General features: G+C 47.3%; 1 protein-coding gene across 1 annotated transcript; it reads left to right on the top strand.

Moving 5' to 3' along the window:
* Window positions 1–1,053: 1,053 nt before the first annotated feature.
* Window positions 1,054–24,060, top strand: SCPEP1 (serine carboxypeptidase 1). The gene is made up of 13 exons (XM_041000522.1): window positions 1,054–1,172; window positions 3,780–3,928; window positions 8,373–8,462; window positions 10,232–10,387; window positions 11,399–11,473; window positions 12,149–12,221; window positions 16,980–17,017; window positions 17,883–18,011; window positions 18,611–18,704; window positions 20,404–20,517; window positions 21,831–21,968; window positions 22,495–22,658; window positions 23,476–24,060. The coding sequence occupies exons 1-13, from the start codon at window positions 1,082–1,084 to the stop codon at window positions 23,536–23,538; spliced, it is 1,374 nt and encodes a 457-aa protein (XP_040856456.1). The 5' UTR covers window positions 1,054–1,081; the 3' UTR covers window positions 23,539–24,060.
* Window positions 24,061–26,202: the final 2,142 nt, after the last annotated feature.

Raw genomic sequence — 26,202 nt, 5'->3', positions numbered from 1 at the left:
ATATGCCTGTGTAACTCAGACACCTTTTGAGATAGACAAGTTATGTCCACTGCGTTCCCATTACCAGCAGGAAACGACCTCATGTGCCCACCCAGGTGATGCCCATCCTGATGCCTCCTGGTTTCATGAGGCAGTGCTTCTCCTTTTGTGCCTTCATCGCCATTGCGGAGTGAGTCCACCATTCATCTGTGAAGCCTTTTTATGCCACAGCACCTCCGCTATTGGAGAGTAGTCACTCCAAGTATGAAAATCACCATATACATGAACAGGTTGGCTGGTGTCGTGGCTTGGCAGACTAATCCTCCACCTGCAGTGCCAGCATCCCATGTGGGCACCAGTTCTAGTCCCAGCTGCTCCACTTCCGATCCAGACCCCTGCTTGTGGCCTGGCAAAGCAGTGGAGCAAGTCCTTGGGGTCCCTGCATCCACTTGGGAGACCCAGAAAAAGCTCCTGGCTTTGGATCAGCTTAGTTTCAGCCATTGTAGACATTTGGGGAGTGAATTAGAAGATGGAAGAGATCTCTCTCTCAGCCTCTCCTCTCTGTAAATCTGCCTTTCACACAGAAATATATATATTTTCAAAGAATGAAGTAAAAACCATGAAGACAAGATCTCCAAATGTTAATAACGGTTATATATGAACTTTCTAATTCTCCTTTCCAAAAGTGGTCATCATACACGTAATTTTAAAAGATAAGTAACTTTGAAAACACATTCTAAAACTGGAATTCCAGTTTCCAACCATCAGCTACTTCCTGCTTCATGTGACTGGAGCAATATGGAGCAGCAAGCCTTTTCTCGGCCGAGGCGGAGATGGGTAGGACAGCAAGAGCCACGGTATTCCTCTCTGGCCTCTCTGGTCTCTCTGCCGCCCCACGACCCTGGTCAAATAAACCAATTCGGCGTCTCCTGCCAGCACCCCGGTCCAGCAAGGGCAGTCAACGACACAAGGCAGGAACCGCCCTGCGTGGGTGCAAGTCGGCCTGTCCCGCCCCCAGGCCCGCCCCGGTCCCGCCCGCGGCCGTCACGTGATGGGGGCCCAGGGTCCAGCCTGTTGCTGATGCTGCCGCGCGGTATTCGTCATGGAGCTGTTGTCGCCGGTCTGTCCCGGCCCTCGGTGGCCGCTGCTGCTGCTGCTGCTGCCGCCGCCGCTGCTGCTGGGCCTGAGCATAGGTAGGTTCTAGCTGAAGGTGATCAGCGACCCGGGCAGCCTCCTCTCTCTGGAGCTGAAAGTTTGTTACCGTAAGGTTCCTACCTTGCGTGTCTTTGTAGTGCTTTTGAACCTTACTCTATTTTTTGTTTGTATTTTTTAATTGAAGGGCCTTTTCTTTCCTTTTCTAGTTCTGGGTGTTCTGATGCCTGCTTCTCCCCTTGTGAGAAAATAACATGGTTTGGGAAAACGCTGATCAGTGACATTTCCACGGTGCTAACGCCACGTCCCTTTTCTGCCTGCATTGGCCGCTGGTTGCCTTGTGAGGCTGGTACTCGGATAGACCCTTGAAAATCCTACCAGGAAGGGAACGTTGGGGTCCTGCTCCCTGAGGACTGCTCCACCAAGATCTTTGTAGGCAAAAAAAACAAAAAGAAAAAACAAGCCACGTTTGTGTAATAGGATGACTTGCAAATTGATTTCCAGTCTTCATTCAACCCAATGTTTCCTGATCTGAAACGAGGACTGGGAATTCCAACTCTGTGATCTTTCCCATTTTAACATATAGGGACTGTCAGGCTTGTGTGTAGCAGTAGTCGGCGTCTTGTATTTTGGCAGTCATCAGAGTCAGGGAAAAGTGCTGACAGGAATGTTCTGCTAGGAACGGGACATTTTCCTTAAGTTAGGTTCTTCCCCTGTGCTTCCGCAGAAAAGCTGCCAAGATTCCACCAGCCACCCTGCCCACACCCAGGGTTTGGGTGCAAAGGGGCAGGCAGGGGGCCTTCCCAGGCTCCCAGGGTGACTAGCAGTTTCAGGGACCTTGCTTATTGCCACACCTCAGATGTCTTGATTTTCTCCATCTTCATGCTTGTTTTCAGCACAAAATTGTCTCCTCTAGTTAGATCTCTTCTCTCTTGAGTCACTTTTTTTTTAATCCCCTTGCCAAAGAGGCTCGTGATTTAAGGAGGAAATAGAAGGCAGACAACTGCAGTTACCCAAGAACTCTTCCCTTTTCATCTTTGAACACGAGTAGCCTTTTGATTTTTAACCCCAGAGTGACTTTTGAGAAAAAGGAAAGATACGGTAACTTGGAAGTGGCTACTTGACAGGTGACATAGAATGTGATTTAACCTGCTGTTTTGCAAGGCGTGTTTTGCAGAGGCTGGGAGAGTTAAGTAAGGAAAACTGAAGCTGGAAAATTAAAGGAGTTTATATGTGTCTGTATATATTTGTATATCTTTATAAGTATATAGATATCTACACATTTACGTGTGTCCATGTAGGTAAACACATATGCATATTACATACATTCACACATACAAATCTCCACATTAAAAAGTTGCTCCATATTGGGTAAGGATAATTACTCCTTTTTATATTTGTCACCCATCTTTCATTACTATTCTCACTTTTATGTTTGATATTCAAGAATTCTGTTATTGAGAGATTTGATTAGTTTCTGTCCTCAATTGTTACTGTTTTTCTTTCCAATCTCTGGGATTCCTTGTCCATGTTCATTCCTCAATGCCTCTCAGGGGAAATTGTTCCTTCCTCAGATGTCAAAATCCATGGATATTTATTCATATCTCTCATATAAAATGGGGTACTATGTGTATATAACCTGCATGCATCCTCCTGTATACTTTAAATTTTCTTTAGCTTAGTTTAATTCTAAAAATGTAAATGCAGTGTAAATGGTTGCTGTGCTATATTTGTATTATTTCATTGTTTTTATTTTTAGCTTCAAAATTTTTTTAAAAGGTAGAATGAACACAGTGAGATACATAGAGCATTCCAAATTCTGACCACAGCTTGAGATGGACCAGGCCGAAGCCAGGGACCAGGAGCTCCCTCCAGGTTTCCAGTGGGGGTGGCAGGAACTCAAGGACTTGAGCCGCCATCTGCTGGTTCCCAGGTGCATTTGCAGGAGCTGGGTTGGAAGTGGAATGGCTGGGATTTGAATTGGCACTGTAGTGTGGAAGGTAGGAGTCCTAAGCGGCAGCTTAACTCACTGGACCACGCCTGCCCCTTCAAATATTCTTGATCCGAGGTTAGTCAACTGTGTGGATCTGGAGGGCTGATTATGTATTTTTGTAGTTATTTCTAATATTTGAATTTAATACTTAGTCTACTTAGAATTCATTTTAGCTTATAATGTTCACAGAACTGAAATTTTGACTTTTTTCTTCCAGAAAAGTTAACAGTAGTGATGGCACCATATATTGAGTAGGTTTAGTCCCACTAATACGTGTTGAGTCCTTAACCAGGTATCCTATGTGATACTAAAAAGTAGTATGTTACATTTTGAGATAGTAATTTTTTTTGCCCTCAAATAGTCTTGAACTCCTCAGTTTTACAAAGCTGTAAAAGTGTTCAACGGTTACAGAAAGATGGGAGAGAAAAAGGTTAAAAACCTACTGCCTCCTGTGTTACTCTGGTTCCTTTTCTCATAGCTTAGAATTCTTTTCTTTTTTCTTCTTCTTCTTTTTTTTTTTTTTCTGTAGATTTGGGTGAGTAAATGGTCTGAAACATAAAACCAGTCATGTCCAACCCAGCATGGCCATATCCACTAGGCTGGGACCTGTGCCAGCAGCGTTCTTCAGGACAATGAACCTGAGCTTATGTTGCAGGAGCTGTCACTGATGGTCCCACAGAGGAGGGCAAGGAAGTGTGGGACTACGTGACCGTCCGCCAGGATGCCCACATGTTTTGGTGGCTCTATTATGCCACCCACCCCTGCAAGAACTTCTCAGAACTGCCCCTGGTCATGTGGCTGCAGGTAAGGTGGTTTCCTTGTATGCCCTTAGCTTGAGGCCAGGACTTCCCCACTTCATTCTTCAGGGCTCCGCAGCCAGGCCGGAGTGGGGAGTGGTAGGCAGCATCCTCCTGGGGCAATGCTAGCCTAGGAAGCCTGCATGGAGGGTGAGGCTCTCGGTGTTGCATCTGTGTATCCCTACTCATAAGACTTCTGAAAGGTTTTAAAGCAAGGCTGCTTTTGCTTTCATTCATTATAGTCCTTTGCTGGGCCCTTACTTTAAAAAAAAAAAAAAAAAACTGGCTTATTTTTCATTTACTTGAAAGGCAGATTAGACAGAAAGAACAGGGAGATTTTCCATCAGCTGCTTAACTTCCCAAATGACTGCAATAGCCAGGGCTGGGCCAGGTTGAAGTCAGGAGACTTGAGTTCTGTCCAGGTCTCCCATGGGGATGGCAGGGACCCAAGTACCTGAGCCATTATCTACCTTCTAGGATACATCAGCCTGATTGGAAACAGAGCAAGTAGGACTTGCACTGTACTCTGATATGGGATGGGGCATCCCAAATAGTGCTGCACCCCGATAACTGCCCTGAAGCTCACTTCTTCACCCCAGAAAAGCTCACTGTGTGAAGGGACCGCTAGTCACCAGCCTTTGTATCTTAGTGTGAATGCTGAGCTCCACCCTTTCCCCTACATGTGCTTGCACTTTAAAGAGCTCTGAGTGCAGCACTACAGGCTGCGTGCTGGTTGAAGGGCCCATTGGGAGAGCCACTGGACCCTTCCTGGCATTGCTGAAGTATGTGTCCAGAGGTGGCCCACACCTACCGGAAGGGCCTGTCTCTAGGGAGGGGTTGAGGAACAGGGTCTTGCTTCAGCCCTGGGCCCCGCCCAGGTTCCAGGTCACTTACCAGTAAATAGGGCAACCCTGGCCTGCAGCTACCTGGTATGGGAATGAGACTTCCTGCCCACAAACCAGTGTTCATGGGCAGCCTCTCAGGGCCCAGGCTTCCTGGCAAGATGCAATGAGGATGAGCTGTTCTCAGGGCAGGGCCTTTCTCTCAGAGTGTCATCAGAGGTGCCCATGGCTGGAGGTGAGGCTCAGCCCAGGAATGCAGATAAAAAGAGGGCTCAGGGCAACCTGTCCACTGCAAGCAGCTGGAGGGCAAGGTACAGCGTGCTGGCAGAACCTTGCTGGTGGCCACAGCATGGCTTTCTCTGGATCTTGGTTTCCAACCTCGTTATTTATTAATTGGCACAACTTTTTTTTTCACACTCAGACTAAAGTTCATATTTGTTGCTGGTTACCCTCTGGGGATACTTTCTGGGCTCTCTGTGAAATAGTTTGAAAAACACTGCATTTTGGAGCGTGAGATGGGGTGGAATAGTTTTAATTGGATTAGTTTTAATGGGTAGTTTTTTAAAAAAAATTATTTTTGTTTATTTTTTAAAAGATTTACTTCTTTGTGTTTGAGAGGCAGAATTACAACAGAGGGTGACATGATCTTCCATATGTTGGTTCTCTTGCTAAATGGCTTCACCAGCCAGGGCTGGGCCAGGCTGAAGCAAGGAGCGTGTCTGGGTCTCCCAGGTGGATGCAGAGTCCCAAGGCTGTGGGCCATCCTGCGCTGCTTTCCCAGGCCACAGGCAGGGAGCCGGAGGGGAAGCAGAGCTGCCGGGACTAGAACTGGTACCATATGGGATGGTGGCACCAAGGCAGATGCCTTACATGTAATACCCCAGCATCCCATCATGTACCATTGGTCAGTGCAGGTCACAGACTGCAGGGGAGCAGCAGCAAAGTGGGGGGTGTGCCTGGCACTGGGCACCAGCTGGCAGCAAAGGCAGAGGGTGCCACTGAGACCACAGAAGAGCCGGGAACCACAGTTTAGGCCCCACGCAGGTGGGGGTAACACTGCTGTGACGGCAGCAGCTCCTGTTCCAACCCTGCTCGCTGCTAGTGGCCCCGCAGACAGGGATGGCCTGTTATTGTGATCGTTTGGGGAGTGAACCAGCAGCTCTCTCCCTTCCTCTTTCCTTTCAAATAAAAAGGAAACTTAAATAGACTTCCAGAGTGCACCCCCTACTGGAGCTGCTGGCGGAGACAGAACACTGACCCAGTGGATTAATGGGTAGTTTTAATGGGATTGCCAGCATTTTCAGCTTGGGTTTGAATGAGTTCACTGTTCCCAAATCTGGTCAATGGCAGCCCGCTTCCCAGAAAGGTCTGGAAATGCTGGGGGTTGTGGGAGGAGGGTGAACCCTACCCCATCGGGTTGGTGTCTGCATCCTCTGCTCAGCACCCAGGACCATGCAGTTTGTGACCTGGCCTTAGGACACCTTCTGAGCTGAGAGGCTGTTGGAAAGTTATCAGCAGAAGACAGTTGCTCTCCTCCAATCCCCGCCCTCCCCAGCCCCAGCCAAAGGGGGGTGGGGGAATAAGAACAACTTGATGACTGAGATAGACAATTAATTTAGATTAAGAAAAGGTCTGTCTTAGCAGCCTCGGGAGGACCCACACACTGACTTCTCTGTGGAAGGTCTTTAAGAATGTAGGTCACATCATCTGAGTGGAAGAACAGGCTATTTTAGGGACATTTTCAAGGCACTTAAGTGTTTCAGGGAAGCACTGATTTATTTACCATATGTCAGAATCACTGGATAGCCCCAGGTTAGGTAGCACCCCCTTCTGGGGTTCCATATGGAAGCAGTTTATAATGGGATGTTCTTGCCAGCTTCTCCTTGCTTTGGTGGTTGTGGGGAGAATCCCAGGGGAGAGGAGTGACAGGAGGTGGTCATCTGCCATTACTGTGGTCTCAGAAAACAGAACAGGAAATGGGTTTTCTCCTCATAGAACTCCCAGCTGCCCCCATCCCTTACACTTTGCTTCTGTCTCAAGCCCAGTTAAGTCTACTAGGGGATAAGTGACCCAGCTTCCAATCAAGGGTACCTTCAAGTTCTTGGTTTTAATCTGTTGCTTATTGCATTAGGAGAATTTTTCAAGGGTGCTACAACAGTTTTGAGGCTGTAACTCTATGGTAGTGTTACAATGGTTTACTGTTCACCTGCTGGAGACCTTCTAGCTATATTTTTTTCTGGTGTCAATATAAATTTCCATGCATAGCTCCATCTATAATGTGCACTTTTAAGTTCCTTAATAGGAAATTCTGAGATTAAAAAGTGGACATAGAGAGGCATCTGTGGCTTTCTAGTTTTAACCTGTGGTTGGTGCCAGTTCTCTGTGTTGGGTCCCCTTGCAGTTGTCTCGTTACCCCTCATCCCTGACTCTACCCTGTCTGTTTCTTCTGGCCCCGGCTTCTGCTTTGTCTGAGCGGTTCACTTCTCTCCTCTTCTCCTTTCCCTTTCCAAGCTGCTGTGCACAGTGATGCTGCATCCTTTTGTCCTGGACACCAGGCCTGTCGCCTCACTGCAGCTGGTGGTGCTGTTCTCACAGCTCCCTGGATCTGTCCAGGAAAGCAGCCTCCTTCCCCTGCGCCTCTCCAGGGAAGCCCCCTCCCGTCTCTCTCAGAGAGTCCACCTGGGCTGCCTTGTTTTGCTCTTCTCTGTCCTCCTGCTCATCCTCTGGAGCAGAAGAGCTTTCAGAGCCAGGGAACTCCTGCATCTCTCAGTGTGGGGATCCCCTTTAGTTCGGAGTCCTGTCTGTCCCTGCCGCCGGATGTGCACAGGGTGATGGGCTCCCTGCCATGGGATGCCTTTGTGGGATACATTATATCCAGACTATCAGCTTGATAAAACTTCCCCTGAGTCTGGGCGTTCTAGAAATCTGAGGTGAGAGACTCCTACCCTTGGAGGAGTGTGTGGAGATGGGGAGGCATGAGATCCAGGGTCTAGTCCTGTGAGAGCCACTAATTGCTTGGTAGCCCAGGGCCTCACATCTGTGCAATGAGGGGGTTAGGGTGAGATGCTTATGAAGGTCTCCTCCAGTGCTAAAGGTCGGGGAGCCCCCAAGCAGGTCATGGCTCTCACTCATTAAATCAGAAGGCGATAGACCTTTAGCCCAGCCCTCTTCCTTACTTCCTGTCTGCATTTGAAAGGCAGAGCACCAGAGAAACCAAAGGAACTTGAGCTCTTCCATCTGTTGGTTCACTCCTCAAATAGCTGAACCAGCCAAGGCTGGGTCAGGTCAAAGCAGGGAGCCTGGAGCTCCATCCAGGCCCCTAACATGGGTGGCAGGAGCCCAAGCCCTTGAACAGTCGTCAGCTGCCTTCTCAGGCTGATTAGCAGGAAGCTGGATCACAAGTAGAGTGCTTGGGATTCAGACTGACACTCTGATATGGAACCTGATCTGTATTGAGGACCCTGATTCGCTGAGAAATGACTTTTTGTGCAGGCTGATACAGCTCTCATTAAATCACAAGCTGTCTATATAGTGAATGCTGGCATCCAGTGTAATAACTAAGATTTGGCTAACTTGGTCTTCTGGGTTTGTGTTTGTTTTTTTCCACAGGGTGGTCCAGGTGGTTCCAGCACTGGATTTGGAAACTTCCAGGAAATTGGACCTCTTGACACTGATCTCAAACCACGAAAAACCACCTGGGTATAGTGAACTGTCAGGTGGCCATTCTCTAGCTGGGCCCCACCCCGCCTACCCACAAATTCAGCGGTCCGCTCTGCGTGCTGACCTTTCCTGAGGCCTGGAGCCCAGCTCCTCTCAATGCTCAGAACAGCTTAGCCCACCCCAGTCTGTCCTGCCTTTGTCTAGCACTTTCTCTCCATCTGCCTTCAGAATTGTGCCCTAGCACTATCCTCCAACTGCCCTCATATTGGTCCTCTCTGTAGAGCAAACCCAGAGTCTCACCCATGTTCACAACTTCCAATTCTTTCCCATCCCTCTTGCCTCCCACCTTGCATCCTGACTTCATGGCCCTTGTCTCCTTCCTGATGTCTCCTGGGTTCTCTGCCTCTATCCTTTCCCCTCATTCTTAGCATCACTTCCCCCTCATCTTCCCTCTGGCCAGATGCTCTGCCTGATCTCCTTTCCTATCCCCCCTTCTCTCTTTTAAGATTTATTTATTTTTATTGGAAAGGCAGATTTACAGAGAGAAGGAGAGACAGAGAGAAAGATCTCCCATCTCCCATCTGGTTCACTCCCCAAGTGCCCACCCACAACAGCTGGAGCTGAATTGATCTGAAGTCAGGAGCCTTGTCTGGATCTCCCATGTAGGTTCAGAGTCCCAAGGTTTTGGGCCATCCTCCTTCTGCTGCCTTCCTAGGCCATAAGCAGGAGCTAGATGGGGAGTGAAGCAGCTGGAACCTGAACCACCACCCCTAAGAGATGCTGGTGCTTGAATATGAAGGATTAACCTGTTGAGCCACAGCACTGGCCCCTATCCTCTCTCTTTACACTCCCTTATAACCCCACCCTTGGGTCAGTCCCACCATTATCAACTGGCTCAGCCCCTATTCCCAGGCTGTCAGACAGCAGAGGCATAACCACAGTCAGTAGCCTGGGGCTTTACCAACTGTGGGCTTCCCCCCATGCCATGGCCCTCCTTTGCCCTGTGCTGTTCTGCTCCTCCCTTAGCTGCACCTGTTGCTGCTGGTGCTCTTTGCTGTCCTTGGGGTTCCTGCTGTAGCCTTACTCCGTCATCAGGAGCCAACCCATCTGGTCTTGCCTACGTACATGTTAGTGTTCTACTGGCCTGGAACATTCATGTACTTGCTACTTCCAGTAGCAGAGCACAGCACCCTGCTGGCTTGTCTACAGGCTTCTCTGGGCTATGAAGGCAGTAAGGCTGGGGCAAAGAGCCCCAGTGGAGAGCCCTGGATTCTGGTCCTGGTGCTATCATTTCCTTCCCAGTGTTACCTTTCACATATGTGGGCGGCCCTTACTGGGGTTGCATTTCTTGACCAGTAGAGGATATGACTAAATTCAGTTATCAAAGAGGCTCCTTCTAGATGTGAGATTGTCTACATTTCAGTATGGAAATAGTAGAATAAAGTCATCTTTCGTGCACAGGGAAGCCAGATCAGTGTGGCAGCCGGATTTATCCAGAAGAAAATCAGTGCTTGATGGTCAGACCTTGGGAGCACACGCGCATGCCCAGGTTACTGTTCACTGACACTGTGGGGTTCTTCCCACTCCCATGGGTTATGTGGACAGCCAGTTTGGAGACTGTGATTGCCTGTGTGTTCATCTTTTCCTCTTGTCTCTCCTTCTCTCGCTGCAATCTCTATTCCCATCCTGTGTCTTTTCAGAATTCCCTCAAGCAGCAGGGTGGCCTCTGTGCACCATGAGGGCTTTGCTGTACTTGGCGAAGCTGTCAGCCGACTGACTGCAGCATTTGCTTTTCCTCTGGCACACAGCTCCAGGCTGCCAGTCTCCTCTTTGTGGATAATCCTGTGGGCACGGGATTCAGTTACGTGAACAAGAGCACTGCCTATGCCAAAGACCTTGCAATGGTGGCTTCGGACATGATGGTCCTGTTGAAAACCTTTTTCGATTGCCACAAGGAATTTCAGGTATGCAACGACACAAGGAGAGAGGTGGTGGTAGCATGGCATTTATCAGAGCAACCATGAATTCTCCCAAGGCTTCCATGCCCAGATGATAATTTTAAAAAGGCTTATCTATTTAATTTAAAGGCAGAGTGACAGAGAGCTTCCATCCACTGGTTCACTTCTCAAATGCCTTTAATAGTTAAGGCTGGGTGAGGCTGAAGCCAGGAAGCAAGGATTCCATCTAGGCTTCCCATGTGGGAGATAGGGGTCTAAATACTTGGCCATCCTCCACTCACTTCTCTGGCACATTAGAAGGAATCTGGATTGGAAGGAAGAGCCAGGATTCATACTGACACTTTGATGTGGGATGTAGGTGTTCCAAGAAGCGATTTAACCTACAGTGTCATAACAGCAGCCCCTGTCCAGACTGATTCTAAAGAAAATTGTTCTATTTCCAAGACTGCATTATGATTTTTTGTTTCTGCCATTTCTTTTTTTTTTAAAGATTTATTTTTAAATTTTTATTGGAAAGTCAGATATCCAGAGAGGAGGAGGAGAGACAGAGAGGAAGATCTTCATCCGTTGATTCACTCTCCATGCAGCTACAATAGCCGGACCTGAGCCGATCCAAAGTCAAGAGCCCAGAGCTTCTTCCCTGACTCCCACGCGGGTACATGGTCCCAAAGCTTTGGGCTGTCCTTGACTGCTTTCCCAGGCTACAAGCAGGGAACTGGATGGGAAGTGGGGTTGCCAGGATTAGAACCGGTGCCCATATGGGATCTTGGCACATGCAAGGCGAGGACTCTAGCCACTGAGCTACCATGCCGGGCCCTCATTTCTGACATTTCTAAAGACATTTTTTGGCTGGAAAGTATAATTCTGGTCTACTGATGACTAGTATTCTAGTCAGACATAATACCAAGGAATGGAGTCAAAAGACAAAGCAAATTTGTTCAGTCTGGCCATTAAAATAGAAACATGAGATCAATCACTCAGGATGTTTAATTCTTTGTAAATTCCTTTTCTTGCTAGACGACTCCATTCTACATTTTCTCCGAATCCTATGGAGGAAAAATGGCTGCTGGAATTGGTCTAGAACTTTATAAGGTAAGAGAAAATATGACTTGGCTGTTGTGATTTTGAACAGAAAACAGTTTTTAAAATACTCACTAATGACTATACTTTGAATAAGGTTTTGCACATGCAAACAAAGATTAAATCTATAATAATACGTAAAGTTGCATCAGATACCTAGAAAACAAACGTAATTCATTAGCCCATTTTACTAATAAATGCTTAGGTTGTTTGCAATTTTTCCTGCTGAGCAGATGAATTCCTTTTCAAATGAATGGAACAAGTAGAGTCATAAGTATGCACCACACGCCCTAGGACACCCTGGGGAAGCCCTGGGCCTTCAGAGACTGTTAGTTGGCAGTGGCTGCTAGGCCCAAGGATCCCCCTGCACACTGTGGGAGGAATCATGGACTTCGTAGAGGAGGGCCTTCTGGAAGAGGACTGGGGGCTGCAAGCAGCCCTGTGCACATGCTCCCCGCACCCTGTGTTAGAGACACTGTGACACTTCTGCTTACTTGGCAGATGGCACCGGCAAGAGACAGCTTTGCCCTCCGTGGTCCTGTGATACCAGAGATCTGGGAAGGGGCTGGCGGCCATCATCTGTGCTTAGCAAAGCCAGTATATTAGTGTGGCTTGCTCCCTCTGTGAAGGAAGGAAGGAGACCCCAGAGTTTCCTTGCTGAAAACATTTATTTTGGTTTCTTTTTAGGCTGTTCAGCAAGGGACCATCAAGTGCAATTTTTCTGGGGTTGCCTTGGGTGACTCCTGGATCTCACCCATTGGTAAGTACAGAGTTTGGAGGCATTTCTTTTTTTTTTTTAAGGTTTATTTTAATTTTTATTGCAAAGTCAGATATACAGAGAGGAAGATCTTCATCCAATCATTCACTCCCCAACAGCCGGAGCTGAGCCAATCCGAAGCCAGGAGTCTCTACCATGTCTCCCACACAGGGTGCAGGGTCTCAAGGCTTTGGGTCATCCTCTACTGCTTTCCCAAGTCACAAGCAGAGAGCTGGATGGGAAGTGGAGCTGCTGGGACTAGAACCTATGCCCATGTGGGATCCCCATGTGTGCGAGGCAAGGCCTTTAGCAACTAGGCCTCCGTGGCGGGCCCTGGAGGTATTTCTTTATTCCTCCTCTCTTCATTCTTTCCTGGGACTTTGGGAAGAACTGTCCAGATCAACACACAAGCAGCAGAAATTTCTGGATCCTCAGAGAAATCAACACTGAATGTGTTGGCTCTAGAAGCAGTGAGAACTCATTCACAGAACACCTGCTGTGTGCCACTCAGGACTGAGCCAAGTCCTCTGACTTGATTCTTACCATATGTTAGAGATGGGGACATCCTAGAGAATGAAGAGAAAGGATGACATTTTTACCATTTGACATTCAGAATGAGTGGCCCAGGAAGGAATCAGACTCTGGCCTGTGTGACCCAGCACAAGGGCCAGGGGTCTTGTCAGCCTGCTCTGGATCCTGGTGTGAGCATTGGGGTGAAATCTGTTGCATCTTGATGGTGAGACATGGTTATCATCAGGTCTTGCAGCTCACTGAATTTGCAGTTTCGTATCTCAGAATCCTTGCTGGAAGCAAAGACTGCAGTTGTCTTTGTTGCAGGCTTCCAGGGTGTGGCTTTGCATATCTGAAATCATCTTGGGGCTAGCTCTAATTTAGGGTTTCTCAACTTTGGCACTGTTGACATTGTGGGTTGTACAATTTTTTGTGCCTTATCACATGTCTGTCAGGGGCATTCCTGGCCCCTACTCATGAGCTGCCAATAGCTAGCTCCATTCAGATTTATCTATTTATTTGAAAGGCCGAGTTAAAGGACACACACGACACACATACATGCAGAGAGGAGAGAGAGAGAAATATCTTCCATCCATTGGTTCATTCCCCAGATGTCTGTAATGGTTGGAACTGGGCTACTCCAAAGCCAGGAGCCAGGAGCCAGGAGATTCTTCTGGGTCTCTCATGTGGATGGCAGGGACACAGGGACTTGGGCTATCTTCTACTGCTTTCCCAGGAACTTTAACAGGGAACTGAATTGGAAAGTGGAGCAGCCGGGACTTGAACCACTGCCCATATGGGATGCTGTGCCACAGTGTTGGTCCTGCATCATTTTTTTTTAAATGGCAATATAATATTTTCCTTTTCTTACTGGATCATCATAGTCTTTTTTTTTTTAAAGATAAAAAACTGCATTTGAAAGAGAGAGACACACACACAGCAAGAGCCAGCATATGTACTTCTGTCTGCTGGTTCACTTCTCAAATGCCCACAAGAATTGGGAATGTGCCAGGCAAAAGCCAGGAGCCAGGAACTCCACCCAGGTTTCCCTCATGGGTGGCAGGGACTCACGTACTTGATCCATCATCTGCTGCCTCCTAGCACGTTAGCAGGAAACTGGGTCAGAAGAGTGACCAGTACTAGAACCAAGTAGCCTGTATGGTACGTGCACGTCCCAAGAGGCAGCCTAACCTCCTGTAGCACAATGCTTACCGCTAGGTGAACGTTTTTGGTTGCTGCTTGGAATGTTGATTACTTGCCTCAAACATGGCATTCCCAGGGTAGGACTGACATGGCATAAAACCCAGCCAGCATGGGGCGGGGCAGCTGCCGTATGTTTCTCCTTCCTGGATGGACTTTATAGGAAGCCTTGACCAGGGACCTGGGAATCCAGTAAGTTTCTTGTCAGATTTGATACCTATGTGGATGCCAAAACCAAGTTACCAGCAGGTCTTGTGATGCAGCAGTTTGCACTTTCACAACAGGGCATTCTTGTTAGAGCACAGGTAAGAGCTGTTTGTGATCCACAATCATGACGCCAGCCCTTGCAGTTGCTCTCAGGATCTCGTCATTGTTTCCCAACAGCAGCAAGCACTTTGCTCATGCTAATTGCATGTAATTGTGGGATGGATGCTGTTGTTACTCTGCTTTTGTAGTTGATGAAACTCAAGAGACGTTCAATAACCATCCTAGAGTCACGTAGCTGAAGTTGCAGAGCTGGGATTCAGTCTCAAGTAGCAGGGGCTGGGAATCCATGTACTTAACCATCGTGCTCTACCACTTCTGCCAGAGCAGTGAGTGTGTCTTCGGGGCTTTGCAAAGTGCTGTTGGCTACGTCAGAACCTCTTTGTCTTCTTGTCATGGCCCATTTCCATTTGTGAATCTATCCAGATCTCAACCCAAGCCTTCCAGATCTAGCAGAAGTTTCACTTCTCCATCCTAGAGGCGTTCCCTTTGAGGAAGCAGAACTATTGATTCCCATGAGCAGTTGTTCACTGCTTGCTAAATGATAAAGCACTGTGCTAAATTTTAAGCCAGGGTACACAGATATGCTTCCTGTTTTCAAAAGATTCGTGACCTGCACTGACACTAGCCACATGTGACTACTTCCGTATGTTAGCCCTGAGCCATAGGTGTCTATGTGAAGTTAAATTAACTAAAATTTTAAAAAGATAGGATTTCAGTGTCTCAATGGTGCCATCTATATTTTAAGGGCTCAGTAAAGACATGTGGCTGCTGGCTACTGTTTTGGGCCATACCTACATGGAACATTTCCATTGTTCCAGTAAGTTCTGTTGGACAGTGACGGTCTACCTCAACGGCTGGCAAATTATCATCCACAAATGAAATTCGTCCTGCCACATGGTTTGGTAATTAAGATTTTTATTGGCATATAGCCATACCCATCATTTATATATTATCTATGGCTGTTTAGAGGTGGCAAGCTAAGAGCCAAATAGTTGTAAAAGATATTGGCAGACCTGCAAAGCTTGGTCTACAGCAAGCAGGGAATGGAAGGTACTGAAAACTTATGAACAATTCAGTAGTTGAAGAAACTGAGGCACAGGCATGAGGTTAAGTTGGAGAGGTGACCGAGAGGTAGGTCCTAGGGGCCAGTGTGACTGCCTGTCTCAGTGCCTAAGGAATACCACTGCAGTGAGGTGCTGGGCAGAGGCTCTGTGCCCTCCTAGGCTCTGGAAGTGCTCAACACTGGCCCACCTCTGCCATGTAATATCCAGAGCTGGGACAGGCCAAAGCCAGAAGTTGGGAACTATCCTGGTCTTCCAATGGGTGGAAGAGATCCAAGTATTTAAGTCATCGTCTACTGCCTCTTTTTTTGTTCTTAAATTGGAAAGGCACAATAAAGGTTCTGAGAAGTCCTATCATTATCAAAAATGTGTTACATTTGGCATTAACTCCACAAGTATTTTCTCAGGAAAACATTTCTTTTGTGTGATAATCTAGATAAAAATGCTGCCGAACTGTGGTTATTGGGAGCTTATTTTGAGCTACTTGGACTTGGAAAGTAACTGAAACCTTCCAAATAAGTGACATAATACACACACACACACGCGCAAAGGAATGCCATACTCCTGTGTACTCTAAGATATGAGGCCCTGGAGACTTTTTGCTGGCACGTCTCTGGTTCCTGTCTTACCTAGTAATGTAGTAGTTGTGAACTTGCCAAACCAGCTCAACTGTACTCATTGACAGCAGGCATTATATTACTCAGATTTGTATCTTCTCAAGCTTATGTTTCATGCATTATTTTGTTTTAAAAAGAGAGAGAGAGATCTTGTCTTCATTAATTCACTTCCCAAACATCTGTAATATCCAGGACAGACCAAAACCAGGAGTTGGAACTATCCTGGTCTTCCATTGGGTGGAAGAGATCTAAGTATTCCAGCCATCATCTATTGCCTCTTTTTTTGGAGCTGAGTCCATCCAAAACCAGCAGCCCAGAGCTTCTTCTGGGTCTCCCATGTGGGTACAGGGTCCCAAGGCTTTGGGCCATCCTCTGCTGCCTGGATGGGAAGCAGGGCAGTTAGGGCACAAACCTGGCACCCATGTGGGATGCCAGCGCTTGGAGGTGGAAGGTTAGCCAGTTAAGCCAACGCACTGGCCCCCATCTGCTGCCTCTTGAGGTGTGTATTAGCAGGAAGTTGGAAGCAGAATTAGCACCTAAATTTGGCGCTCTCATATGGCATGTAGGCATGCCAATGGCATCTTAACTGGCTGTGCCAAACACCTACCCCTTTTTAAACCCTTAGTAAATTCTCAATGCTTGTGGAATAAAAATGAATCAATTGGCTGTATCACCACAGACACTTGACTTACAAACTCATTAGTCTTCTGGCAGAAGCTAAGTCTTCAAGTTGGAGACACAAACAGGATGCAGAGCAGAAACATAAGGCTGGAGACAGATCTGAAGCTATCAGAAAGCCTAGAAGTCTGTGGTTTAGTACCTCCTCCTACACCCGACTCCCTGCCCAGGGGATGTCATTGCCTCATTTGCTGGGTCTGAATCAGGCCAGATTGATCAGCCCTCAAAGCTGGTGGCTTTACATCCTCATCTCACCTTCAAGCCACCAGGACACCAGTCTGTCTCATGCTTGGGCTTTAATGAGTTATGACCTTCATGCCCAAGGCCATGGAGTTTTGTGTGCCTTTGTTTTGGAGGGAAGCCAGTTAGGTTTTTCTTTGGAAAGTAAAACCATGACACCTAATCTGTATTGCTGTGGTTTTTCTTAGATTCAGTGCTGTCCTGGGGACCTTACCTGTACAGCATGGTAAGTAGATGGGTCCTCATCTCTGTACCCTCCATTGTAAGTGATCCAACCAATCTCCTTTGGCTATGTCCCCAGCAGTGAACAAGTTTAGTGAGTTTGCACATGTGGTGTTTCTGCTCTTCAGACTCAGTCCACTTCACATCAGAGTCCCTGAGAAAGCTGATTTTGGGGAAAAAATTTTTAAGCAAATCAATACATATACTCTATTTTACATTTTCCCATTTTCATGAAACTTTCAAATATGCACAAAAGGTTGCTATGAGCACCCACACACCCACCATCTTGATCTACTTAGCATTTTGGTATATTTTTATCATCAGTAAATATAAAGATATTACTTCAAAAAGGTCATTAAAGTGCATCATGGAACAAACATGAATAGATTTCAAAAAAGTTTTGCAGCAAAGGCAATATCTTTTCATCTCCTTTTCTCCCCACAGACTTTACAGAGTGCCCTCATATGTGCCGTGTAATGATACATTTTTGGTGTCAGAAGCACAGGGATTCTCAGAAAACTCTCACTTACGAGTTTACTCCCCCAAAACCCGTAACAGCTGGGGCTGGGCCAGGATAAAAGCCAGGAAGGCAGTTCCAGTTTCCCAAAAGGGTGGTAGGGACTCAGCCACCTGAGCCTTCCTTGCTGCCTACCAAGGCTGTATTACATGCAGAAAGCTGGGTTCAGGAGCCAGCCACATACTGAACCCAGGTGGGACATGAGACACGGCAGGCTTAACCACAAGGCCTAATCCCTGCCGCCAACAGTACACTTTCCTGGGTGAGCTCCCCTTTCTCCATCTACTTGCTCTTCTACTGGCCTTATGTTCCCAAGTCAAGTGGGCCCTTCTGTTCTTGCTTTGTGTTCCAGTCTCTTCTGGATGACAAAGGTCTGGCAGAGGTGTCTAGTGTTGCCGAGGAAGTCCTGGATGCCATAAATAAGGGGTATTACAAGGAAGCCACACAGCTGTGGCAGAAAGCAGAAATGGTCATTGAGAAGGTAAAAGGGGACACACCCTGCTTCGCTCTTTTCTGTGGGTACAGAACCCTTGGTTGTTGTTGTCAGAATTGGGGTCTAGCCTCAGTCTTCTCATGGAAAGGACTAATGACTGCATCCTGCAAGATACTTTTACTGGGTCTGAGTATTGATGCATTGGCCCTGACGAGGTCAGAATGGTGCCCAGGCCTTCAAGACCAGCTTGTCCTTGACTCAGTGAATGGATTCCATAAGAAAGGCTGTATCTGGCAGAGCTGAGTGTGTGGTTTAGAGACAAGATGTCTTTTTTGGATCCTTTCCAAGTAACTTTCTGATTCCAGTGATCCAGATGAGAGGGATATACTGGCCATGAACTTGGATACGTGGGTCTCTCCTGCAGCTCCTGAGCTCTGCTCCAATGGGCATGCAACACTTGGAGTAGAGCAGACTGATGCAGCTGGTTCCTAGGCCTTCAGAGCTGCATCTTTTCTGGTCCAAGCACATTTATAGAATGGAAGCTGTCCTTGGATAAGACAGAGAACCAGGTGCTCATGGGTATTGTAGTGCTGATGATGGAGCAATAGAGAAAGAAAGCAACAGAAATTTACGCTCTTGCATTGCAGAACACGGATGGGGTGAACTTCTACAACATCTTAACTAAAGATTCTCCCATGTCTTCCATGGAATCCAGTCTGGATTTTATCCAGAGCCACTTGGGTGAGTGGATGTTTATGTCTTTAAATGCTACTCTTGCCTCTGTGAGAAGTAACCTGTGGTTTAAAGCTTCATTAGACTCTAATATGTTATAAAATTCACCCATATTCAGTGCATTGATTCAGTGTTTTTTTGTGTGTGTGTGTGTGTATTCATGGAGCTGTGTGATTGTAGGCACAATCCACTTTTACGACATTTCCATTACCCCCAAAAGGCCCCAGGTGTTTGCAGTCAGCTCTCAAGCCAGTCCAAGGCAGTCCTGAATTGCTTTCTCTGCCTAGATTTGCCATTTCTGCACTTTTTTTTTTTTTTTTTTTTTTTTTTTTTTTTTTTGTAAATGAAACTAAACAGTAGTCTTCTGTACTTGGCTTCTTTCAGTATGGTGATTCTGAAATTTAGAAGCCAAGTCCATTGTCAAGGCTGCATTTAGTTGTATTGTAGCTGACCTAGCTTCACTTGGGATGCAGTGCCTGGCATTCTTCCATAAGAGGCATATTAAGGGTGCCCTACCTTCTGCTTCTTAATTGTTTTTTTTTAAAGTTTATTTATTTAATCAAAAAGGAAGGACAGAAAGAGATCTTCCATCCACTAGCTCACTTCCCAAATGCCCATATTTGCTGGGTCTGAGCCAAGAACCTAGAGGAACTCTATCCAGGTCTCCCTCATGGGTAGCAAGAACCTGTGTACTTATGACATCATCAGCTGCTTCCTAGATTGGGGTGGAGCCAGGACTCAAACCCAGGCACTCCAGTGTGGAGTGTGCCCCAAGACCATCCTGTAGCTGATTTTCTTTGGACCTTCTGGATTGCCTCAGCAGTCCCCAGGAGCATAGAGTGCAGCAGTCTACACTAACAAGCCTTCCACTTTGAAAACAGTCTTTTCTTCTTCCATCTGGGTGCGTCACAATGACACTCCCCATTCTTTCAACTATAACCCTCCTTCTGACTGCCTCATGTCCCTGGCTGCATGAAAGGGATGCCCCATTGAGGCTGGTATTGTAACACAGCAAATTAAGTCACTTCTGGTTTTTTTTTTCAAGATTCATTTTATTTTATTGGAAAATCAGATTTGCAGAGAGAAGGATAGAAAGATCTTCCATCTGCTAGTTCACTCCCCAAGTGGCCACAGGGCTAGAACCGATCCGATCTGAAGCCAGGAGCCAGGAACTTCCTCTAGGTCTTCCACGTGGGTACAAGGTCCCAAGGCCTTGGCTATCCTCAGCTGTTTTTCCCAGGCTACAAGCAGGGAGCTGGAAGGGAAGTGGAACAGCTGGGATATGAACTGGTGCATATATGGGATCCTGGAGCATGTAAGTTGAGGACTTTAGCCACTAAGGTACAGTGCTGGGCCCAAATTAAGCCACTTCTTATGACACGAGCATCCCATATCTGAGCACCGGTCGGAGTCCTCTCTGTTCTGCTTCTGATGCTGGTCCCTGCTGATGCTCCAGGAAAAGCAGTAGAGGATGGCCCAAGTAGTTGGGGCCCAGGCCACCCACATGGGAGAGCAGGATGGCGTTCTGGGCTCCTGGCTTTGGCCTGACCTAGCCCTGGTCATTGTAGCCATTTGAGGACTGAACCAGCAAATGAAAAAATTTTCATCCTTTCCCTCTGTTAATCTGCCTTTGAAATAAATGAGTAAATATGTGTTTTTTTTAAAAGTTGTCCTGTAAATCACTACATCCAGTTTATTTTGTTTTCAGATCGTCTGTGTCAGCGTCATGTAAGACACCTGCATGGAGATGCCTTAAGTCGCCTCATGAATGGTCCTATCAAAAAGAAACTCAAAATTATTCCCGAGGAGTTCTCCTGGGGAGGTAGGTGCAGATACAGAGGTCTGAATGTGTAGGATGGGTTTTCCTGGTGGGGATAGACTGTTACGGATAAAACAGTGTCCTTATTCACACTGCAAGGATGAGAAAGCAGATACTGAGATAACAGCGGGCCCAAACAGGGTCAGAATACCGAGTTGCTGAGGCACTGAATGGGGAAAGAAATGACATGTGACTGCTTTCAAGTCCATAATTGTTGGAGTCTGCTTTGGTGCATGGGGTTTCCAATACTCTTCTCATTACTTTTGTATCAGTTTGGCATTTTTCATGATGAAAGTTAAGTTCTGAAAACTATGCCCAAGGCCACGGCTGGCTGCAGGTGTGATTTCTAGCCAAGCTCCTTTGCAGGAACCAGACTCGCCTATGTGTTTGGACAGGTTTCTAGTAACTCTCTCTGGCTGGCCTCCCAGACATCCCGAGGCTGGGTGTGGTGGGGCATCTGTCACATTGTTCTCTCAGGACCGTGCTGAGAAACGCCGGAGTCAATCGAACCCGCCGGAGTCAATCGAGGCCAAGTCTAGGTGGAAATGCTGGATAAGTTCCTACCTAGTCCTACAGAGAGACCTCGTGCAAGCAGAAATTATAGACTTTTGGAGGGAAAACATTCCAGGAGGAGGGTTTTGCTTCATTTGTGCCCAAGATAACCCAAAGCTGTGGCGTTGGATGGTCCCACAGCAAGACTTGACTCTGGTCCTGCCTTATTAGGACCAGAGGGCTAATCTGGTCTCCTCATTTCCCCTCACCGCTTTTTTTTTTTTAATTTTTATTACAAAGTCAGATATACAGAGAGGAGAGACAGAGAGGAAGATCTTTCGTCCGATGATTAATTCCCTAAGTGACCGCAATGGCCTGTACTGTGCCGATCCGAAGCCAGGGACCAGGAACCTTTTCCAGCTCTCCCACGTGGGTGCAGGGTCCCAAAGCTTTGGGCTGTCCTTAGCTGCTTTCCCAGGCCACAAGCAGGGAGCTGGATGGGAAGTGGAGCAGCCAGGATTAGAACCAGTGCCCATATGGGATCCCGGTACATTCAAGGCGAGGACTTTAGCTGCTAGGCCATGCCGCCGGGCCCCCCTCACCTCTTGATTTTTTTTTTTTTAAGAAATGAAGAAAAGTTAATTAGATTGCATAAAAAGTAATATGATATCAGGAGCTTCGAGGGATGGATACACTTGGGAGCTGTCATACATTGAGGCTTTCTTAGGTACTGCATCATGGTTACTGTTGGGTAATGGAGCCTGGGAAACTTCATGTTCTGACATATTTTAAGTAATGGCCTCAGCCTTCTTTCCCTTGTGCAGCCCAAGCCTCTGATGTCTTCCTGAACATGGAGGGGGACTTCATGAAGCCGGTCATTAGCATTGTGGATGAGTTGCTGGAAGCCGGGGTCAATGTGACTGTGTATAACGGCCAGCTCGACCTCATCGTGGACACCATGGGTAGGAGTTGACTCGGTGGCACATGTGCAGGCGATTCCGTGGGACGAGCTGCAAGGCCTCCAACGTGTTGGTCTTGAGGCTGTGACTTGTACCTGTACACCAAGGTGCTAAGGATGGCTGAAAGCTTCTGCAGGGCTCCCACACCTGCTCAAGTGGCATTCATGTCCTGACTCAGTCCTGAGATTTCTTGTTCTTCCTGCCACTCCTGTCTCCAGAGGTCCCTGGGTCCCCTTCTCGTGAGCAGATGGTGGTGGGAGGGTCAGGTAAAAATAGCTTCACAGCTGTTAGGTTTCTAAATGCCAGCTTTAGTCTCAAAGGGTACCTGGTGAAAAATGCAGACGCTCATGTCTACGCCCCCGAACCACTGAGTCAGAATTTGCATTTTAACAAGATTTCTGTGAAATTTTTGCATATAATCATTTGGGCAACACCAAGTTACAGGGCCTAGATTTTTAGCTCCCTTCATTCCTCCACAAACCCACTAGCCGTTAATGTCAGGTCCTTCTCTTTGTCTCCCAACAATCAGGTCAGGAGGCATGGCTGCGGAAGCTGAAGTGGCCAGAACTGCCTAAATTCAACCAGCTGAGGTGGAAGGCCCTCTACAGTGACCCTAAGTCCTCTGAGACGTCAGCTTTTGTCAAGTCCTACAAGAACCTGGCTTTCTACTGGATTCTACGAGCTGGCCACATGGTGAGAAAGAGTGTCAGCTTTTGTTCCAGGATAAAACAAATCCCAAGAGGCAAGCAGCGGGCAGGTGGGGGAGTGCACAGACCAAGCTAACCTGACACTCCTTTGCTCACTTCGGTGCCGCAGTTCAGGTCTATTTCCTCTTGTTTTGGTATCTACAGAACAGATCAGTTGGGGACAACCTTAAAATAGCCCTTGTTCTGAAGTCATCCTCTAACCACTTCCTCTCTAATTGAATCATTTTAGAGAGGCCTGCTGCTGCACCTGTGCCTTCTGGGAACTCTGAGTTCTCTGTCTTGGAGAACATGGAGCTGGGAGAATTCATACCTGGGACACCATCTACCCTCCTCCCTCTTTGTCACGAAGAATTTGAGACCACTTTTGATGATAGTTGGGAATAGAGATTTCAAAGAATTTATCCTAGGGGTAGGCATGTGGTGCAGTGATTAAGACCCACAGCTTATATGGAAGTGCCTGTTTGAGTCAAGGCTTCCAATCCAGCTTCCTGCCTAAGGCACATCCTGGGAGCTCATGGCCCAAAGACATGGGTCCCTGCTACTCGTGTGGGAGAGCTCCTGCCCATGTCCCTGGGGCCATCATCTGCTGCTTTCCCAAGTACACTAGCAGGAAGCTGGACTGGAAGCAGACTAGCTGTGACTCTGAACCATTGCTCTGAAGTGGGATGTTGCAGTACCACAAGTGCTGCCTTAACTCACTACACCGCAGTGCCAGCCCCCTGGGGACAAGGTTTCAGGATGTTGCTCCTGACTCCAGTCCCAGGGCTGCACAGGAGCACTAACACAGATATGCTTATTTCTAGGTCCCTTCTGACCAAGGGGACATGGCTCTGAAGATGATGAAGCTGGTCACTCAGCAGGAGTAGGATTGAAAGTGGGAGATGAGCTGGCTTGGCCTCAATGCAGGAGCTGAATTCACGCCCCTGGAGCTGTGGGAGGCAGCCTTGGTCCTGGAGTCTGACGTTAGGCTGTGCTTGGGACATCCCTGCCTCAGCCTCAGCAGAGGATAAAGTGCTGCCCCAGGGCAACTTGGAAATCATTCCTGCTTCTGAAGAAAACCTGGGTTCTTACAAAATGGATTTGTTTTCATCGGAATGAAGTATTATAATAGATTAACTTTTCCATATGACGAATGATTTGTACAGAGTGGGAAATTGAGGTAAACAAAATAAACACTCATGTTCTCCTGTCAGGGACAGGCACCATTACCAATGTTGCAGGAACCATAGCAGATTTTTTTTTTTTTTTGCTATATATATATATATATATATATACATTTTTTTTTTACAAAAATCGAACTGTCACACCCTGCATGTTATTGTACCATCTGCTTTGTCCACACATCACTATGCCCAAGCGCCTTTCATGTCAATAAACATTCTGTGACAGTTGAGTGATTGCTGAGCGTTCTGTGTTATGGTTGTGACACTATTTATTTACTGTAGCCCCAGTTGTTTCCCACAAGTAATTTCTGCTTCATCCTAGTTGTAAACAGTGCTCTGTGATTCGCCCTGATAATTATGTGTGTGCATATCCTTTGTTATTCCCTAATGATAAACTCACAGAAGTATAGTTGTTTGGACCAAGGACTTATTCTACCACTTCCCTCCCCACCAAATCCAACAATAGTGAGGACTGGGTCAATGTCAGGAGTCCAGAACTCTCTCTGGTTTCCCGCATAGGTGGCAGAGACCCAGTCACCTTCTGCCTCGCAGGGTGTGCACCATCGGGAAGCTGGCATTGGAAGCAGAGGTAGAATTTAAATCCAGCAAATCTGATATGGGAAGCTAGCACTCCAAGCAGTGTCTTAATGACTCTGCAAGACACCCACCCTTACCTAGAGCAATGCCATATTTCTTTGAAATTTTTATTAAGAAAGACTTTATGTATGTATTTTAAATGAGGGGCAGAGCTCCCCTATTCACTGGTTCACCCCCCAAATGGTCACAGTGAACACTGCCTTGGGCTGTAGCTGGAAGCAAGGACCTCAGTCCAGACCTCCCATGTGGGTGACAGGGACTCAGGTACTTGGACTTTCACCTGCCATCTCCTGGGCTGCACATTAGTAAGACTATGGGATTGGGATCAAAGCCACACCTAGAACCCAGACGCTCCAATAGGGAAAACAGACCTTCTAGGCAGCATCTTAACCACTGAGCTATGCCCCTGCAGTTCGTCAGTCCTGGTGAATCAACAGGTCAAATTCTGAATCACAGCACAAACTGAATTCCCAGCTGCACAGGGAACTCTTCTGTTGGGAGGGAATGTGATTCTGAGTGTTGGGATGGATCATAGGGGCAGATTCCAGTGAAGCTGGGGACCTCCAACCCTTTTGGCCACGAGAAGCAGCCTTTTCATCCTGTCTGAGGCTAATCTTGTCCCAAGATTGCATCATGAATTCTGAGACTTGCACATGGACCCTGTCTCTGCTCTATGACCCTGTCAGGCCACACTTCACGGGGAAGGCCACTCAGACGTGGCTTACAGGTAGTTTTACACACTGTGCATGCGTCAATTGAAACGGCACCCCTCTGGGACAGCCCTGAAAGAGTGGAAATCCTATTAGCAGACAGAACTTACAGCAATGTGTTGGGTGTTAACTTTGCCTGGAAGGGAAGATGGACAGAAGAATTGGTTTGCATCAAATCATGGTTTGGTTGGATAGTCAGACTTGGGAGGAACATGAGTGGGACAAGCAGGGCTAGGGACAAAGTTCTAAGGATAGATCACTCTAAAAGGCAAAATATGAAAATATTTGTGCTCCACATGAATGCTCACCAAAGTCTAAAGGGAGATAAAAAAAAAAGTTTATTTGAAAGGCAGAGTGACAGAAAGTTTCCAAATGCTGGTTCACTCCCCAAATGCCCTGGTGAGGTCAGGCAGAAGCCAGGAGCCAGGAACTCCATTTGAGTTTACCACATGGATGGGCCACCACTGGCTGCCTCCTGAGGTATATTGACAGGAAACTGGATGGAAGCAGAGTAGCTGGGACTTGAGCCAGCATTCTGAAATGGAATGAGGGTGATGCATGCAGAGGCCTAATGATGATCAGTGGACCAAAAGATCCATCTGTGGACATCAGCACCTTCTAGCAACTTGTGTGGACTGCTGAACACAGTAACCTTGAAAGCAGGGATTGATGTTCAGCAACAGGGCTGTCCACTCACCAAGACTGGACTCAGTGTGGCAGTGTTGGGAGAAGGGCCTAGTGGGAGGAGCCCTCATGATGAGGGGAGGGGGCGTTGCTAGCTGCAGGACTCAAGCTAGGATCACTGTCCTGGGACCAGATTATATCCACCAGAGGGCGCTGCAATAAAGGAAGTGTGGCTCCAAAGCTTTGTCCAGCATCTTCTCTCACCATGCGATGCCAGCCACAAGGCCCTCACTGGAAGCTGTGAGATTATGGATATTTAGAAAGTGAACTAGCAGATGAAAAGCCCTCTATGTATCTTGCTTTCTCTATCACTGCCTTTCAAATTAGCCAGTCTTTTGTCTTGTTTTTTTAAAGGACAGTAGTGTCATGTCAAGCA

The sequence above is a fragment of the Ochotona curzoniae genome, unplaced genomic scaffold (genome assembly GCF_017591425.1).
Source record: "Ochotona curzoniae isolate NIBS_2020 unplaced genomic scaffold, NIBS_Ocur_1.0 scaffold_2453, whole genome shotgun sequence".
Taxonomy (NCBI): Eukaryota; Metazoa; Chordata; class Mammalia; order Lagomorpha; family Ochotonidae; genus Ochotona; species Ochotona curzoniae.
Note: the sequence above shows the minus strand (reverse complement) of the source record. Positions and strands in the feature narration are given on the sequence as shown.

Bases quoted from the DNA above. Each gene is read 5' to 3' on its own strand.
- SCPEP1 (XM_041000522.1), top strand. From the start codon at position 1,082: ATGGAGCTGTTGTCGCCGGTCTGTCCCGGCCCTCGGTGGCCGCTGCTG. The intron at 18,012-18,610 runs GTAAAAGGGGAC...CTTGCATTGCAG, and splicing joins CAGAAATGGTCATTGAGAAG to AACACGGATGGGGTGAACTT. The intron at 21,969-22,494 runs GTAGGAGTTGAC...CCCAACAATCAG, and splicing joins CCTCATCGTGGACACCATGG to GTCAGGAGGCATGGCTGCGG.